The sequence below is a fragment of the Mobula hypostoma genome, chromosome 1 (assembly GCF_963921235.1).
Source record: "Mobula hypostoma chromosome 1, sMobHyp1.1, whole genome shotgun sequence".
NCBI classification, from domain to species: Eukaryota; Metazoa; Chordata; class Chondrichthyes; order Myliobatiformes; family Myliobatidae; genus Mobula; species Mobula hypostoma.
In genome coordinates, this window is record NC_086097.1 from 27,032,357 (window position 1) to 27,051,554 (window position 19,198).

General features: G+C 43.7%; 1 protein-coding gene across 1 annotated transcript in view; it reads left to right on the forward strand.

The window, feature by feature from the left end:
* Positions 1–723: 723 nt before the first annotated feature.
* Positions 724–19,198, forward strand: part of LOC134344899 (26S proteasome regulatory subunit 4) — a 41,512-nt gene continuing 23,037 nt past the window's right edge. The window contains exon 1 of the mRNA XM_063045030.1: positions 724–796. Within this exon, the coding sequence (XP_062901100.1) occupies positions 794–796 (3 nt within the window). The 5' untranslated portion in view covers positions 724–793. The remainder of the gene's footprint in view (positions 797–19,198) is intronic.

Genomic DNA, 19,198 nt, shown 5'->3' on the forward strand with positions numbered 1-19,198 from the left:
GGATAAAGTGGAGGCTTTGGAGTGGGAACAGAAGAGATTCACCAGGATGTTGTCTAGATGAGAGAGCATTGACTATAAAGAGAGGTTGGACAAAGTTTATGAGGGACATAGGGTGGACAGTCAGAGTTTTTCCCAGGGTGGATAGGTAAAACACTAAAGGGCAGAGATTTAAAGTGAGAAGGGGAGAGTTCAAAGATTTTCAAGGGAAGTTTTCTACACAGAAAGGTAGGTGCTGTCAGGGGTGATGGAAGAAGTAGACAGAAGGATGACATTTAAGAATGATTTAGACAGGTATTTAAACAAGCAGTATTTTGAGGGGTGCAGATAATGTGCAGGCAGATGGTATTTTTGATTATAAAGGGATTCAAAGGTTACAGAGTGAAGGCAGAAGAATAGGGCTGAGAGAGAAAATAAATCATGCATGATCGAATGACAGAGCAGGCTCGATGGGACGAATGGCCTCATTCTGATTCTTTGCCTTATGTTCTTATGGTTTAGTTAGATTATTATTTATGGTCAGCAGAAACATGGTGGGCTGAAGGGCCTGTATTGTTCTATGTTCTATATCGTCTGTTTCATTCCGACATTACTAAGGAAACGCCGAAGTGCTTAGTATTTAGGAGCGGGCACTTTCTCCAGCGGACCAATCCCGGGACCGGCAGATCTAGTCCTCCCACGGCAGGGGGCGCAGGCGGCCGTTTCGAAAACTCCAGTGGAAACGCGTTTCTGCCTCTCAGCCGCCGTCCGGAGTGACGTGTTTCCAGAGCGACAGTGACGGCGAGAGCGAGAGGAGATGGTAAGTGTGACAGAAAGAAGGGGAGATAGAGAGGGGAAGAAAGAGAGAGAGGGAAGGGGTGGTGAGAGAGAGAGAGTAGTGAGGGAGGGAGTCTGGGGGCGGCACCGCCGCTCGGGATCGGAGGGAGCGACAGGACGGGACTGCAACGTCGGTTCTGTCAACTCATCGCCCCTCCCCCCCTCACCGGGAGAGAGGGGAAGGGAAACGGAAAAGGGGGAAGGTGAGAGGGGCAGCGAGGTGGGGGAGAGGGGAAAGGAGAGAGAGATGCAGACAGCGGAGAGGAGGGTGATCGGGGGGGAGGAAGAGGAGCAGAGAGTGGAAGGTGAAATCGGAGGGGAATGAGAGGAAGATGAGATGGGGAAAGAGGAAAAGGGAGCAAAGGGAAGAGGGATGGGAGGGAGACAGAGAGGGAAAGAACTAAAGGGGGGTGACGTAAGGGTAACGTAAGTGTAGTGGTTGGCGCGACACTTTGTGGTGCTAGTGACCATCAAACGGGGATCAATGTCTGTAAGGAGTTTGTACGTTTTTCTATGATCGACTGTGTTTCCTCCCACATTCCAAAGACATTAGGGTAAGTGTTGGACTTTAGGGTTAGTGAGTTGGTGGGCACATAATGTTGGCGCAGGAAACGCGGCGGCATTTGCGAACTTTGTTGTTTGTTGATGCAAAACAACACATTTCACTCTGTGTTTCCATTTTCGGTGTACATGTGACAAATAAAACTAATCTTGAGAAATGTGGGGGGGGGAAGAGAAAGGAGTGGTAATGGAGAGGAGTAACGGGGTTTCGTAAAGCTGTTATAGCCGGAGGTGGTAATGGGGACAAACTCCCACTGTCTATTAAATGCTCCCAATGACGTGTGGCTCAAATAGCCTCTGACAACCAAGTCTGGTTCCTGGCATTCACGTGTGGCTTCAACAAGACAGGAAAAGGCTTTGCTACTAAGCCCGGCAGAATCATTTCTATTGACAGGAGAAGGGGCAAAGGGTGCGTTACTGGCGCCTTAAAACCAGTCGCTTCTGGCAGATGGAGCTTGTCAGCCATGGTTGGCAGCTCATCTAGGAGAAGGAAAACTCTGATCTCAAATTTCCGCTGCCTTGCGGCTATACCCACTCCTGGGGAAGGCTTTGGGAATAAACCCAGAGAGAAAAATCCAGAGCTGGAGTCCCTAAGGTCCTGTGTTGAACTCAGCGCTGACTGGCAACTCCTGCGGCACTGCTGGTGCCAAACTGTATCAGTCTCTGCCATTCCTTTGGGTTCATCAGATCCATGGAGTGGGGAAGTGCTCTTCATATTGTAGTGTTCTGCCTTGCATACCTAGACTGCTAGGCTGCAATATCCGTGGTTGACCCTGACTGACAGAGGCCTCATCACCATCAATGGAGATGGAGAAAATGACAGAAGGGGAGAGAGTAATTGTAACCAACTAATATCATTGGTGTGGTTTTGTAGAGTTGTACTGCATGGAAATGGCTTTTAATCCATGTCAACTGTTTTGCCTTTTTATGCTAGTCCCATTTGCTTGTGTTTGGCTCATATAAATATTTCTGTCTTTCAAACGCTGTAATTGTAGTTGCCTCTACTGCTTCCTCTGGTAGATTATTCCATGTACCTATTATCTTTTGTGTGGAAAAATTGTCCCTTATAATGTCTTCAAAGTTTTCATCTCTCACCCTAAACCTACATTCTCCAGTTTCAAACTCTCCACCCCTGGGGAAAAAGACTATCTACCTTGTGTTTGCCCCCTCATAATTCCATAAGCCTCCCTATGGTCACCCCGCAGTCTCCTTTACTTTAGGGAAAACAATCTAACCTGTACAGTACATTGACATTTCATTTCCTTGATGTTACTTTGTGAAACAAGTGGCATATTTAATACAAGAAAACCAGTGTTATTAATGTGTTGGTACAAGAGGCAGATCAATGTTTAATGTGCTCCAGTGTTTTAAGTTGCTGTGGCTGAGTCCCGTTACTTTCGTTGGGTCATAGTTTATTTTGTAATATAATTTTTATATAATTATTCTTATTATTGAAGCTTGTTTTTGTCGAGTCTTGCACCAACACCACAGCAAATTCCTAATACACAGAACTGTTCGTGGTGAATGGAGCTGATCGTTGATTGTAGATTTCCAACACAGAAACAGGCTTTTCAGCCCAACTGGTCCCATGCCAACCACGATCGCCATCTAAGCCAGTCCCATTTGCCTGCATTTGGCCCTTCTCCGTCTAAACCTCTACTATCCATGGACCTGTCTATCTTTTAAATGTCCACAGCTCACTAGCCCTAACCTGTATGTTGAAGAAATAGTACATTTTCAGCAGAAAGTTGCCTTAAATGCCCCTAATGTATCTGCCTTTACCAACAAGTACTGAGGAAGAAGTGCTGGACTGCTAGATATGCCATCTTTTGGAAGAGTCATTGCAGAGATGTTAAAGTTCCTCTGGAGTTATTCTGAATGAGGGTAACTTCCTCCTTCAGTAATGACTAATGTTCCTCTGATCAATACATCATATCACTGCTTGCTGGAAAGTGCTATGTGCACCTTGGCTACTCCGTTCACTATAGTACAATTGTGACTGCTCTTTGATAAATACAGTGAAGTACTTTGCTGTGTTTTCTATTATAAGAATAATCCTTGCTTTAGGGGAATGTTGTGCACAAAAAAAAACTAAATGTTATACAGATTTGAAACTTTAGAGAAGGGATCATAGGAGTGTATCAAACAAAAATTAACATTGTTACATCAAGTGGTAATGTAGACCAAGTAGGTTTGTTTAAGCAATGTTCTTATAGGAGCAGAATTGGCAGAGAAATCCTTTCTAACTGATCAGAATTTTTATTTTGATAACTTAGGATTTGTACTTTGCCTCAGGTCTGCACCCTCTGGCTGTTGATCAAGGTGCACCCCGCTTCTAATGTGACGGTGACACTGGTTATAGCTATGCTTTGTTGTGAGAAAACATAGAGTCATAGAAAAGTACAGCACAGAAACAGGCCCTTTGGCCCATCTAGTCCATGCTGAGCCATTTAAACTTCCTACTCCCATCGACCTGCATTGGGACCATACCCCGCTGTATCCCTACCATCCATGTACCTGTCCAAACAGAGCTTAAACACTGAAATCGAGCTCACATGCATGGCTTGTGCTGGCAGCTTGTTCCACAATCTCACAACCCTCTGTGTGAAAATATTTCCCTTTGTGTTCCTCTTAAACTTTTCACCTCTCATCTTTAACCCATGACCTCTGGTTGTAGTCCTACCCAACCTCAGTGGGAAAAGCCTGCTTGCATTTACACTATCTATACCCCTCATAATTTGTAAACCTCTTATCAAATCTCCTCTCAATCTTCTACGTTCTAAGGAATGAAGTTGTAACCTATTCAATGTTTCCTTATAACTCGGGTCCTCCAGACATGGCAACATCCTTGTGGTTTTTCTCTGCACCTCTTCAACCTTGTTTACATCTTTCCTATAGGTAGAAGACCAAAACTGCACACAATACTCAAAATTAAGCCTCACCAACGTCTTATACAACTTCAGTATAACATCCCATCTCCTCTACTCAGTACATTGATTTATGAAGGCCAATATGCTGAAAGCTTTCTTTACAACCCTATCTACCTGTGACACCACTTTCAACAAATTATGGACCTGTATTGCCAGATCCCTTTGTTCTACCACACTCCTCAGTGATCTACCATTCACTGCGTAAGACCTACCCTGGTTGGTCCTACCAAAGTGCAACACCTCACACTTGTCTGTATTAAATTCTGTCAGCCATTTTTCCAGCTGATCCAGATCCCTCTGCAAGCCAGGATAGTCTTCCTCACTGTCCACTACACCCCAGTCTTGGTGTCATCCACAAATTTGCCGATCCAGATCATTGATCTTGATGACAATCAACAATCCGATCCCTGTGATACTCCACTAGTCAGAGAGGCAACCATCTACCACCACTCTGGCTTCTCCTACAAAGCCAATGTCAATGCTGAGTGACTGAACCTTCTTGACCAACCTCCCATGTGGGAACTTGTGAAATGACGTACTAAAGTCCATGTAGACAACATCCACTGTCTTGCATACATCAACTTTCCTGGTAACTCTTGCTTGAAAAACTCTATAAGATTGGATAGACATGACCTACCACCCACAAAGTGTTGACGAGCTTAATCAGTCCCTGTCTATCTAAATACTTATCTAACCAGTCCCTTAGAATACCTTCCAATAGCTTTCCCACAACTGATGGTAGATCCACTGGCCTATAATTTCCTGGTTTATGTTTAGAGCCTTTCTTAAATAGCATTACCAATCCTCCAGTTCTCTGGTACCTCTCCTGTCGCTAAGGATGATTTAAGTATCTCTGCTAGGGCCTGGCAATTTCTGCACTTGCCTCCCGTATGGTCTAAGGGAACACCTTGTGGGGTCCTGGGGATTTATCTATCCTGATTTGCCTAAGGACAGCAAATGCCTCCTCCTCTAATCTGTACAGGGTCCATGATGCCAGTTTGTCTCACTTCTATAGATTCAGTATCCACTTCTATAGGCTCTATGTCCATCTCCTGAGTCAATGCAGATGCAAAAAATGTACTTAACATCTCCCCCATCTCTTTTGGCTCCACATATAGATTACCAATTTTGTCCCTTGCAATCCTTTTGCTCTTAACATGTCTCTTGGGATTCTCCTTCACCTTGTCTGCAAAGGCAACCTCATGCCTACCTTTAGCCCTCCTGATTTCTGTTTTAAGTCTTCTCTTGCATTTCTTATACTCCATAAACATACCAAAATCAGGCTTATTATCACCGGCATATGCCTTGAAATTTGTTAACTTAGCAGCAGCAGTTCAATGCAATACATAATGTAGAAGGAAATTACTTTAAAATAATAAATAAATCAATTATAGTACACGTATATTGAATAGATTAAAAATCATACAGAAACAGTAATAATATTGGGTAGGGCAAGGAAGAGGAGGGCAGTTGTGATAGGGGACTCGATAGTAAGGGGGTCAGATAGGCGATTCTGTGGACGCAGTCCAGAGACCCGGATGGTAGTTTGCCACCCTGGTGCCAGGGTCCGGGATATTTCTGATCGTGTCCAAGATATCCTGAAGTGGGAGGGTGAGGAGCCAGAGGTCGTGGTACATATAGGTACCAATGACATAGGTAGGAAAAGGGATGAGGTCCTGAAAGGAGAATATAGGGAGCTAGGAAGGGAGTTGAGAAAAAGGACTGCAAAGGTAGTAATCTCGGGATTACTGCCTGTGCCACACGACAGTGAGAGTAGGAATGGGATGAGGTGGAGGATAAATGTGTGGCTGAGGGATTGGAGCAGGGGGCAGGGATTCAAGTTTTTGGATCATTGGGACCTCTTTTGGCGCAGGCGTGACCTGTACAAAAAGGACGGGTTACACTTGAATCCTAGGGGGACCAATATACTGGCAGGGAGATTAGCGAGGGCTACTGAGGTGACTTTAAACTAGAATGGTTGGGGGGTGGGAAATTAAAGAGGCTAGGCTTGAGGAGGTTAGTTCACAACAAGGGGATGGGAACCAGTGCAGAGAGACAGAGGGGTGTAAAGTGAGGGTAGAAGCAAAAAGTACAAAGGAGAAAAGTAAAAGTGGCAGGCTGACAAATCCAGGGCAAGCATTAAAAAGGGTCACTTTTCAACATAATTGTATAAGGGCTAAGAGAGTTGTAAAAGAGCGCCTGAAGGCTTTGTGTGTCAATGCCAGGAGCATTCGTAATAAGGTGGATGAATTGAAAGTGCAGATTGTTATTAATGATTATGATATAGTTGGGATCACAGAGACATGGCTCCAGGGTGACCAAGGATGGGAGCTCAACGTTCAGGGATATTCAATATTCAGGAGGGATAGACATGAAGGAAGGGGAGGTGGGGTGGCGTTGCTGGTTAAAGAAGAGATTAACGCAATAGAAAGGAAGGACATAAACCGGGAAGATGTGGAATCGATATGGGTAGAGCTGCGTAACACTAAGGGGCAGAAGACGCTGGTGGGAGTTGTGTACAGGCCACCTAACAGTAGTAGTGAGGTCGGAGATGGTATTAAACAGGAAGTTAGAAATGTGTGCAATAAAGGAACAGCAGTTATAGTGGGTGACTTCAATCTACATGTAGATTGGGTGAACCAAATTGGTAAAGGTGCTGAGGAAGAGGATTTCTTGGAATGTATGCGGGATGGTTTTTTGAACCAACATGTCGAGGAACCAACTGGAGAGCAGGCTATTCTGGACTGGGTTTTGAGCAATGAGGAAGGGTTAATTAGCAATCTTGTCGTGAGAGGCCCCTTGGGTAAGAGTGACCATAATATGGTGGAATTCTTCATTAAGATGGAGAGTGACATAGTTAATTCAGAAACAAAGGTTCTGAACTTAAAGAGGGGTAACTTTGAAGGTATGAGACGTGAATTAGCTAAGATAGACTGGCAAATGACACTTAAAGGATTGACGGTGGATATGCAATGGCAAGCATTTAAAGGTTGCATGGATGAACTACAACAATTGTTCATCCCAGTTTGGCAAAAGCATAAATCAAGGAAGGTAGTGCACCCGTGGCTGACAAGAGAAATTAGGGATAGTATCAATTCCAAAGAAGAAGCATACAAATTAGCCAGAGAAAGTGGCTCACCTAAGGACTGGGAGAAATTCAGAGTTCAGCAGAGGAGGACAAGGGGCTTAATTAGGAAGGGGAAAAAAGATTATGAGAGAAAACTGGCAGGGAACATAAAAACTGACTGTAAAAGCTCTTTTAGATGTGTAGAAAGGAAAAGACTGGTAAAGACAAATGTAGGTCCCCTACAGACAGAAACAGGTGAATTGATTATGGGGAGCAAGGACATGGCAGACCAATTGAATAATTACTTTGGTTCTGTCTTCACTAAGGAGGACATAAATAATCTTCCAGAAATAGTAGGGGACAGAGGGTCCAGTGAGATGGAGGAACTGAGCGAAATACATGTTAGTAGGGAAGTGGTGTTAGGTAAATTGAAGGGATTGAAGGCAGATAAATCCCCAGGGCCAGATGGTCTGCATCCTAGAGTGCTTAAGGAAGGAGCCCAAGAAATAGTGGATGCATTAGTGATAATTTTTCAAAACTCGTTAGATTCTGGACTGGTTCCTGAGGATTGGAGGGTGGCTAATGTAACCCCACTTTTTAAAAAAGGAGGGAGAGAGAAACCGGGGAATTATAGACCGGTTAGCCTAACGTCGGTGGTGGGGAAACTGCTGGAGTCAGTTATCAAAGATGTGATAACAGCACATTTGGAAAGCGGTGAAATGATCAGACAAAGTCAGCATGGATTTGTGAAAGGAAAATCATGTCTGACGAATCTCATAGAATTTTTTGAGGATGTAACTAGTAGAGTGGATAGGGGAGAACCAGTGGATGTGGTATATTTGGATTTTCAAAAGGCTTTTGACAAGGTCCCACACAGGAGATTAGTGTGCAAACTTAAAGCACACGGTATTGGGGGTAAGGTATTGATGTGGATAGAGAATTGGTTAGCAGACAGGAAGCAAAGAGTGGGAATAAACGGGACCTTTTCAGAATGGCAGGCGGTGACTAGTGGGGTACCGCAAGGCTCAGTGCTGGGACCCCAGTTGTTTACAATATATGTTAATGACTTGGATGAGGGAATTAAATACAGCATCTCCAAGTTTGCGGATGACACGAAGCTGGGTGGCAGTGTTAGCTGTGAGGAGGATGCTAAGAGGATGCAGAGTGACTTGGATAGGTTGGGTGAGTGGGCAAATTCATGGCAGATGCAATTTAATGTGGATAAATGTGAAGTTATCCACTTTGGTGGCAAAAATAGGAAAACAGATTATTATCTGTATGGTGGCCGATTAGGAAAAGGGGAGGTGCAACGAGACCTGGGTGTCATTATACACCAGTCATTGAAAGTGGGCATGCAGGTACAGCAGGTGGTGAAAAAGACGAATGGTATGCTGGCATTTATAGCGAGAGGATTCGAGTACAGGAGCAGGGAGGTACTACTGCAGTTGTACGAGGCCTTGGTGAGACCACACCTGGAGTATTGTGTGCAGTTTTGGTCCCCTAATCTGAGGAAAGACATCCTTGCCATAGAGGGAGTACAAAGAAGGTTCACCAGATTGATTCCTGGGATGGCAGGACTTTCATATGAAGAAAGACTGGATGAACTGGGCTTGTACTCGTTGGAATTTAGAAGATTGAGGGGGGATCTGATTGAAACGTATAAAATCCTAAAGGGATTGGACAGGCTAGATGCAGGAAGATTGTTCCCGATGTTGGGGAAGTCCAGAACAAGGGGTCACAGTTTGAGGATAAAGGGGAAGCCTTTTAGGACCGAGATTAGGAAAAACTTCTTCACACAGAGAGTGGTGAATCTGTGGAATTCTCTGCCACAGGAAACTGTTGAGGCCAGTTCATTGGCTATATTTAAGAGGGAGTTAGATATGGCCCTTGTGGCTACGGGGGTCAGGGGGTATGGAGGGAAGGCTGGGGCGGGGTTCTGAGTTGGATGATCAGCCATGATCATAATAAATGGCGGTGCAGGCTCAAAGGGCCGAATGGCCTACTCCTGCACCTATTTTCTATGTTTCTATGTTTCTAATATAGATTAAAAAGTGAGGTAGTGTTCAAGGGTTCAATGTCCATTTAGGAATCAGATGGCAGAGGGGAAGAAGCTGTTCCTGAATTGCTGAGTGTGTGCCTTCAGGTTTCTATACCTTCTGCCTGATGGTAACAGTGAGAAAAGGGCATGCCCTGGGTGCTGGGTGTCCTTAATAATGGAATCTGCCTTTTGGAGACACCGCTCCTCGAAGATGAGCTGGGTATTTTGTAGGCTAGTACCCAAGATGGAGCCAATTAAATTTACAACCCTCTGCAGCTTCTTTTGGTCCTCTGCAGTGGGCCCACCATAGCAGACAGTGATGCAGCCTGTCAGAATGCTCTCCACGGTACATCTATAGAGGTTTTTGAGTGTTTTTGTTGACATACCAAATCTCTTCAAACTCCTAATGAAGTATAGGCGCTGTCTTGCCTTGTTTATAGCTTCATCGATATGATGGGACTAGGTTAGATCCTCAGAGATTTTGACACCCAGGAACTTGAAACTGCTCACTCTCTCCACTTCTGATCCCTTTATGAGGATTGGTATGTGTTCCTTCATTTACCCTTCCTGAAGTCCACAATCAGCTCTTTCGCCTTACTGATAGGACCATAGAACATTACAGCACAGAAACAGGCCTTTTGGTCCTTCTTGGCTGTGCCGAACCATTTTTCTGCCTCGTCCCACTAACCTGCACCTGGACCATATCCCTCCATACACCTCTCATCCATGTACCTGTCCAAGTTTTTCTTAAATGTTAAAAGTGAGCCCATATTTACCACTTCATCTGGCAGCTCATTCCACACTCCCACCACTCTCTGTGTGAAGAAGCCTCCCCCCAATGTTCCTTTTAAACTTTTCCCCCTTCACCCTTACGCATGTCCTCTGGTTTTTTTCTCCCCTAGCCTCAGTGGAAAAAGCCTACTTGCATTCACTCTATCTATACCCATCAAAATTTTATATACTTCTATCAAATCTCCCCTCATTCTTCTATGCTCCAGGGAATAATGTCCTAACCTATTCAATCTTTCTCTGTAACTCAGTTTCTCAAGTCCCAGCAACATCCTTGTAAACCTTCTCTGCACTATTTCAACCTTATTAATATCCTTCCTGTAATTTGGTGACCAAAACTGCACACAGTACTCCAAATTCAACCTCACCAATGCCTTATACAATCTCACCATAACATTCCAACTCTTATACTCAGTACTTTGATTTATAAAGGCCAATGTACCAAAAGCTCTCTTTACAACCCTATCTACCTGTGACGCCACTTTTAGGGAATTTTGTATCTGTATTCTCAGATCCCTCTGTTCTACTGCACTCCTCAGTGCCCTACCATTTACCTTGTATGTTCTACCTTGGTTTGTCCTTCCAAAGTGCAATATTTCACACTTGTCTGTATTAAACTCCATTTGCCATTTTTCAGCCCATTTTTCCAGCTGGTCCAAATCCCTTTGCAAGCTTTGAAGACCTTCCTACTGTCCCCTACACCTCCAATCTTTGTATCATCAGCAAATCTGCTGATTCAATTTACCACATTATCATCCAGATCATTAATATAGATGACAAATAACAATGGACCCAGCACTGATCCCTGTGGCACACCACTAATCACAGGCCTCCTCTCAGAGAAGCAATCCTCCACTACCACTCTCTGGCTTCTTCCATTGAGCCAATGTCTAATCCAATTTACTACCTCTCCATGTATACCTAGCGACTGAATCTTCCTAACTAACCTCCCATGCGGGACCTTGTCAAAGGCCTTACTGAACTCTACGTAGACAATATCCACTGCCTTCCCTTCATCCACTTTCCTGGTAACCTCCTCGAAAAACTCCAATAGATTGGTTAAACATGACCTACCACGCACAAAGCCATGTTGACTCTCCCTAATAAGTCCCTGTCTCTCCAAATACTTGTAGATCCTATCTCTCAGTACTCCTTCCAATAATTTACCTACTACTGATGTCAAACTTACTGGCCTATAATTTCCAGGATTACTTTTAGAGCCTTTTTTAAACAACAGAACACCAACCCTCCGGCACCTTACCCGTAGACACCGACATTTTAAATACATCTGCCAGGGCCCCTGCAATTTCAACACTTGTCTCCTTCAAGGTCCGAGGGAATACCCTGTCAGGTCCTGGGGATTTATCTACTCTGATTTGCCTCAAGATAGCAAACACCTCCTCCTCTTCAATCTGTATAGGTTCCATGACCTCACTACTTGTTTGCCTTATTTCCATAGACTCCATGCCGGTTTCCTTAGTAAATACAGACACAAAAAAAAATCATTTGAGATCTCCCCCATTTCTTTTGGTTCCATATGTAGCCGACCACTCTGATCTTCAAGAGGACTAATTTTATCCTTTACTATCCTTTTGCTCTTAATATACCTGTAGAAGCTCTTTGGATTATCCTTCACCTTGACTGCCAAATAAACCTCATGTCTTTTAGCCCTCCTGATTTCTTTCTCAAGTTTTTTTTTGCACTTTTTATACTCCTCAAGCACCTTATTTGCTCCCTGTTTCCTATCATACATCTCTCTCTTCTTCTTTATCAGAGTTCCAATATCCCTTGAGAACCAAGGTTTCTTATTCTTATTCACTTTGCCTTTAATCCTGACAGGAACATACAAACTCTGCACTCTCAAAATTTCTCCTTTGAAGGCCTCCCACTTACCAATTACATACTTGCCAGAGAACAACCTGTCCCAATCCACGCTTTTTAGATCCTTTCTCATTTCAAATTTAGCCTTTTTCCAGTTTAGAACCTCAACCTGAAGACCAGATCTATCTTTATCCATGATCAAGTTGAAACTAATGGTGTTATGATCACTGGAACCAAAGTGTTCCCCTACACACACTTCCATCACCTGTCCTAACTGGTTTCCTAATAGGAGATCTAATATTGGTACCTCAGTAGTTGGTACCTCTATATATTGATTTAGAAAACTTTCCTGTACACATTTTACAAACTCTAACCCATCTAGACCTTTAACAGTATGGGAATCCCAATCAATATGTGGAAAATTAAAATCCCCTACTATCACAACTTTATGTTTCCTGTAGTTGTCTGCTATCTCTCTGCAGATTTGCACCTCCAATTCTTGCTGACTATTGGGTGGTCTATAATACAATCCCATTAATGTGGTCATACCTTTCCTGTTTCTCAGCTCCACCCATATGGCCTCGATAAAAAAGCCTTCTAATCTGTCCTGCCTGAGCACTGCTGTAACATTTTCCCTGACTAGCAATACCACCCCCACCCTTCGTTCCTCTGCCTCTATCCTGTTTGAAACATCGGAACCCTGGAACATTAAGCTGCCAGTCCTGCCTCTCCTGTAGCCAAGTTTTACTAATGGCTACAGGTTTCCCCCGCCATCTGAAGGTAGAGCATTCCTATGAAACGGTTCGTAAGCTGAAATGTTGTAAAGCGAAGAAGCAATTACCATTTATTTATATGGGAAAAATTTGTGAGCGTTCGTCTCTTTCCGTCGTCTCTGATCTGGGCCAACAATTACGTTTTGGGTGGCACCTAATTAATTAGCTTGTTTATTTTGGCTTTTTTCTTAAAGATGTGCTGTGTGCCTCCTGGCTACCGCTGCATTCTCCGCAAATCGCGGGGTGGTGGGACACTGGGGTATCATCTCGTCGTCTGTTTCCATTAGAGCAGGCAGCTCATCTTCTATGACTGACTGCCTCGATGTCGAAGGTCGAGGTTTGTCATCTGCTGTGGCTGATGGGGAAGGCTTGCTTGACTACTGAGCCTCGCGCATTTTTCTATCATACAGTTCTTTGTAAGGACTCAAACCATCCTGCAAATATCCCCTAAACCTAAGTACCCTTTCAAAATTAAAGTCGTACTTTATCATTGCAGCAAAAATCTCACGCAGTTGCTTCATGTTCAGTTCCTGGACGACTTCACTTTCGGCCCGTTCGCTATTGCATTCGGTTTCAATTGTTATCCTTTCCTCTTCCAATTGCTTCAACTCTTCATCTATTAGTTCTTGGTCATGGGATGCCAAAACCTCTTCGACATCATCTTCGTCAACTTCCAGAAGCCAAACTCACTCAGTCCTTACTTCGTTCACCACGATTGAAAGGCTTAATTATGTCTAGTTTTAAACTAAGTGTAACACCCTTATGAGCTCTTTTAGGCTTTTCCAATACCTTAGAACTCATCTTGCAAACACCTGCTCACAGGCACGTGTTTAAGTAATGCCGGCTAGAATGCAGTTCCGAATCCGGGGGAGAGCGGCTGCTCGGGGCGCGCACTGCCTTTTCTCGCGCGCTGATTTTTTTTCATAACAGTGAAAACACCACCTGAAAGTGAAAACGACACTAATCTTTCGTAACAGTGAGGTTTCGTAAAGCGAATGTTCGAAAAGTGGGGGACACCTGTATAATGTTGTAATTCCATGTGTCAATCCACGTCCTCAGCTCGTCTGCCTTCCCCACAATACTCCTTGCATTGAAGTAGACGCACCTCAGAAGATTAATACCACCACACACAACCCTTCTATTTGTGACTTTGCATGAACTTTTAACATCACTTATTTTCACCCCCACTCCACTATCTGCTCTGGCACTTTGGTTCCCATTCCCCTGCAAATCTAGTTTAAACCCTCCCCAATAGCACTAACAAACCTCCCTGCAAGGATATTGGTCCCCTTGTAGTTCAGGTGTAACCCGTCTCTCTTGTACAGGTCCCACCTGCCCCAGAAGAGGTCCCAATGATTCTGAAATCTGAAACCCTGCCAGTTCCTCAGCCACGTGTTCATCCACCAGAGCATCCTATTCTTATCCTCACTAGCACGTGGCACAGGTAGCAATCCTGAGATTACCACCCTCGAGGTCCTGCTTTTTAACTTCCTACCAAGCTCTCTACACTCACTCTTCAGGACCTCCTCACTCTTTCTTCCTACGTCATTGGTACCGATGTGTACCATGACATCTGGCTGGTCACCCTCCCACTTCAGAATGCTGTGCACGCAATCAGAGACATCCCTGACCCTGGCACCCGGGAGGCAACAAGCCATCCGGGAGTCTCTATCACGATGTTGAGTGCAAGGTTGTTGCTGCGACAACACTCCACTAATTGGTATATCTTGCTCCTGTACTCCCCTTCGTCTCCATCTGAGATTCTCCCAGCAATGGTTGTATCATCAGCAAATTTATGCTTCACTACCCGATGAACTTAACGCTTTCTATGCCCGCTTTGAAGATCCCTGCTGCAGCCAGTGACCCTGTGATTGCTGTCTTGGAGGCCAATGTTAGGCTGTCTCTAAAGGCGGTGAACCCTCACAAGGTGGAAGGCCCCGATGGAGCACCTGGTAAGGTTCTGAAAACTTGTGCCAACCAAGTGGCAGGAGTTTTCCAGGACATTTACAAACTCTCATTGCTATAGGCGGAAGTTCCTACTTGCTTCAAGAAGGCAACAATTATACCAGTGCCTAAGAAGAATAACGTGAGCTGCCTTAATAAACATTTGTTGGACTTCCGGTGAGGCACGAGGCAAGATGGCAGCACAGCACTGAGCGTTGACATATAACTCTCCTTCTTCACATTCTTTAGGGCTCATAGACGGTCTTAATACAAAGTTGAGTTGGAGAAAGATCTAACTAAAGACATGACCTCAAAAAAAAAGTCCACATTCAACCAGGAAACAAGGTACCATACCAGCAGATGACACCAAGCTAGCAATTCATCCGAGGAAATAGCTATGCTAATTAAGCAAACAATGGCAACGGAGATGGAATCACTGCAAGAAAAGGTAGCCCACATGCTAAAGGAGTCGCTGGAAAAGTCTCTCGACCCCATACAGAAGCATATGGCAGAGAATGGCAACATTCTCCGGTCGTTAAAGGAGCAAGCGGACATTCATGCTAAAAAATTTAGCACAGTCTTCAACAAAATAGACAACATTCAGGTTAGCTTACGCAAGAATGAGAAAGTTACTAACTTCTGTCTCGCGGAGGTGACTAAGATATGGAAGAAGCTAAACAACTTGGAGGACAGATCCAGGAGAAATAATGTGTGGCTGGTCAACTTACCGACAGGTGCTGAGGGTAACGATCCAAGAGGTTACCTCCAGGAGATGCTGCCTAATTGGATTCCAGTGCTCAAGAATTCCCACAGCACTCCATTGGAGATCGATAGAACACATAAGATCTTTTCCAACGACACCTCAAGACTGCGGACCATGGTTTTTAGGCTTCTACAGTACACCGACCAGCAGGCTATCCTGGAGGGCGCGAGGAAAGCCAAACCTACTCTCCCCGACGGCACCCAGCTGCGGTTCTTCACCGACTACAGCCCCGGCACGACAGGGATACAAGGAGATCCGTGCTAAGCTTTGACGTAAGGAGATCGACTCATTCTTCATATACCCAGCGGTTTTGAGAGTGAATATCAAGGGCATGAAGATGTCGTTTAACTCAGCAGAGGAAGTGAAAGAAGCTCTGAAATCATCAGTGCTGGGAGATATGGAAGAAGACCCTGGGCAAAGTCCACACGCCCCTTGGCAGGAGACGGAACTGCATGAAGAGCTCGGACCAGCCTATATGCACAACCTAACAGGCACGGGCAAGTTAACGTCCTATGTGTGAAATTTTCTGTTTATTCTTTTATTGGAAAGTCATTCATTCCACTTTTGTATTAAGTTAATTAAGGGGCCAATTTGTTTCTGAGTATTGCAGGTCAGGGTTTTAAGGTAATGGCTCCGCTAACTTGTTAGTACAAGGATAACATGGTAAGGTGATATAAGTCCGCCTAGATTTATACCTCTTATCTTTTACTTTCTAAGGTGATATTCAATACACCCAAGTGTCATACTTTATCAAGAATGAAGCTGAAAAACAGCAGTTTGTTTTGAATAACTTTAGTTGTACATAAACAACAGGAATTCTGCAGATGCTGGAAATTCAAGCAACACACATCAAAGTTGCTGGTGAACGCAGCAGGCCAAGCAGCATCTGTAGGAAGAGGTGCAGTCGACGTTTCAGGCCGAGACCCTTCGTCAGGAGTCCAATAGCATCCTACAGATGCTGCTTGGCCTGCTGCGTTCACCAGCAACTTTGATGTGTGTTGCTTTAGTTGTACATGTTCATTTCTGGTTATGTCTTCTCCAGTAGGCTTGTTTATGTTCCTGGGCGCCAGATAAGACGTTACTGGCGCCATCACTAAGCGACGGTCTATTAAAGCAACAGTCTCCCGCAAGAGAGCTGTTGGGGTCTTGATTATGTGTTATATTTGAGACGGGAATGGTTTTAATTATATAGGTTAATGGGTTTGACCAGGTTTTTTTTTTCTTGTCTCTTTGATATGATTGTCTATGAGAACTGCTTTGCCTTTCTAATTTGTTGGTGCTAGAGGGGGGCGGTTATTGTTCAGTGTCTGACATTGCTAAGTGACACTCACAGATGTTACAAAGTAAAGGGTTGAATGGGGGGGTGATGGGAGGGGTGATGGGGTGGGAGGGGTGATGGGGGGATGGGAGGGGTGAGGGGAGGGGGGTGGGAAGGGGGTAACTCAAGGCTCCACCACCAACTTACAACAACAGATCCAGGGGAAGATGAGCAATACAGATAAATTAGAAAATCTTACTATTGTATCATTTAATGTTAGAGGATTAAACTCTCCCTACAAGTGTTCAAAGGTTTTAGATTCTTACGCAGAAAGAAAATAGATATCGCGCTGTTGCAGGAACCGCATCTTAAACCTAATGACATTCCCAGGGTTCAAAACCACTTGTATAAACCAGTTGTGGCATCAGCTGATGGTACTCGTACGAAAGGAGTTATGATATTAATGAGACATAGTATTAATGTATCAATTGAAAGGACTGGCGCCAACAATGAAGGACGTCTAGCTTTTTGCTGTACATCCATTCAGGGTAAAAAAGTTGCATTTATTAGCCTATATGTCCCAACTATATTCGAGGTTGAATTTTTTTCCCTCAATTACCTCACAATTACTGAAGTTAAGTGACTACCAACTATATGTTGGTTCGGACATGAATGTTTTGCTAAACAATGACCTCTAAATCTTCCTCAACTATATCAAGCTCTCAAGAATCTGCTTCCAAAGCACTTAACCTTTTTCTAACGGATTTAAATTTAACGGATGTGTGGAGGGTGCATAATCCATCTGCTAAAAACTGTACCACCTTCTCCACAAGACATAAAACTTTCTCTCGGATAGATTATATTCTTATATCCTCCAGTTTGCTGCCTTTGGTACACTCAGTAGAATTTTTGCCCAGACATCTATCTGATCACTACCCAGTCATATCTACTTTTAATTATGGCAAAATTAAAAATAAGGCTACTCCACCCTTCTAAAAAACGACGAATTTCTAACACAACTGAGAACAAAACTGACGGAATTTATAAATTTAAATTAGTGTCTCGGATGTGACAGTGGTTTGGGCCTCCATCAAGGGTTTCTTACGAATTAACGCCATATGGTTCAGTTCCCATCTACATAAAAGCCGGCTTCAAAAGATTAACACCCTAGAAGAACAATGTAAAGTTTTGGAGAATGATCTTAAAAAGAGATGCACCATAACAAAAGAAAACGGGTTCAAAACAAAACAAGCAGAATTAAGTGATTTATTAAGCAGGGCAGAATATATGATCCATATTACCAAACATAAGTATTACGCAGAAGGCAGCAGACCGAGCCATCTTTTAGCACTAACGCTCAAACAGGAAGCTAAAAGGTCTAAACCAGTGATTAGATGTGCTAAATGTGGAGTAGTATCTTCAACAGAGGAAATAAACAAGACATTAAAGAATTACTTTAAAGAACTGTATACAAGTGGCTCAGTTCCTTCTGAGAATGACTTCACAGATTTTTTTAGTGGATTAGACCTCCCTATGTTGTCATTAGAGGACACCAAAACTCTAGTCTCTCCTATCACACTGGATGAGCTACTTAAAGCAGTCAAAGCTACAAATAAAGGGCCGTACGCCAGGTATAGATGGCATACCTGTGGAACTTTACCTAGCACTTTGGGATATCTTTGGACCAGTATGGTTAGAAACATTAAATTATGCTTTTGGAAATGGCGCTTTCCATAGAGATCTAAACACAGCCCTGATCACAGTTATACCTAAGCCCAGTAAGGACCCCTTGGAGTGTGCCAATTACCGTCCAATCTCCTTGATGAATGCTCACCTCAAGATATTTTCCAAAGTCTTAGCCAGTAGACTTGAGACAGTAGTTGGGAAAATAATTAGCCCAGATTAAAGGGGGCGTCTCGCATCTGATAATATTCGCCGGCTCTTACACATACTGAGTGCAACACATAAAATCCTGCCTGCCTGTGGCCTGCTATTTCTAGATGCTGAAAAAGCGTTCGATCGCCTTGAATGGCCACACCTTTGGAGAGTTCTAAAAGAATTTAAGTTCGACGATAAATTTATCAATATGATTCAAACACTGTATGCTAATCCTTCAGCCCGGGTATGTGTGGGAGGTTTCTCAGAGTTATTTGACATAAGATAGGGCACACAACAAGGGGACCCGTTGTCTCCTTTAATTTTTACTATATCTATTGAACTGCTTGCACATTTAATTAGAAACTCTCCTCAGATCTGCCCTATTACAATAGGTACAACATCACATTCAGTATCACTTTATGCAGACGACACGCTAGTTTATATGGCAAATGTTCAACAAACTCTCCCCTCTGTTTTAAGAACACTGGAGCAATTTGGATTTCTTTCAGGATACAAAGTTAATTTGTCAAAATCAGGACTGATGCTGATTAATACAGATAAAA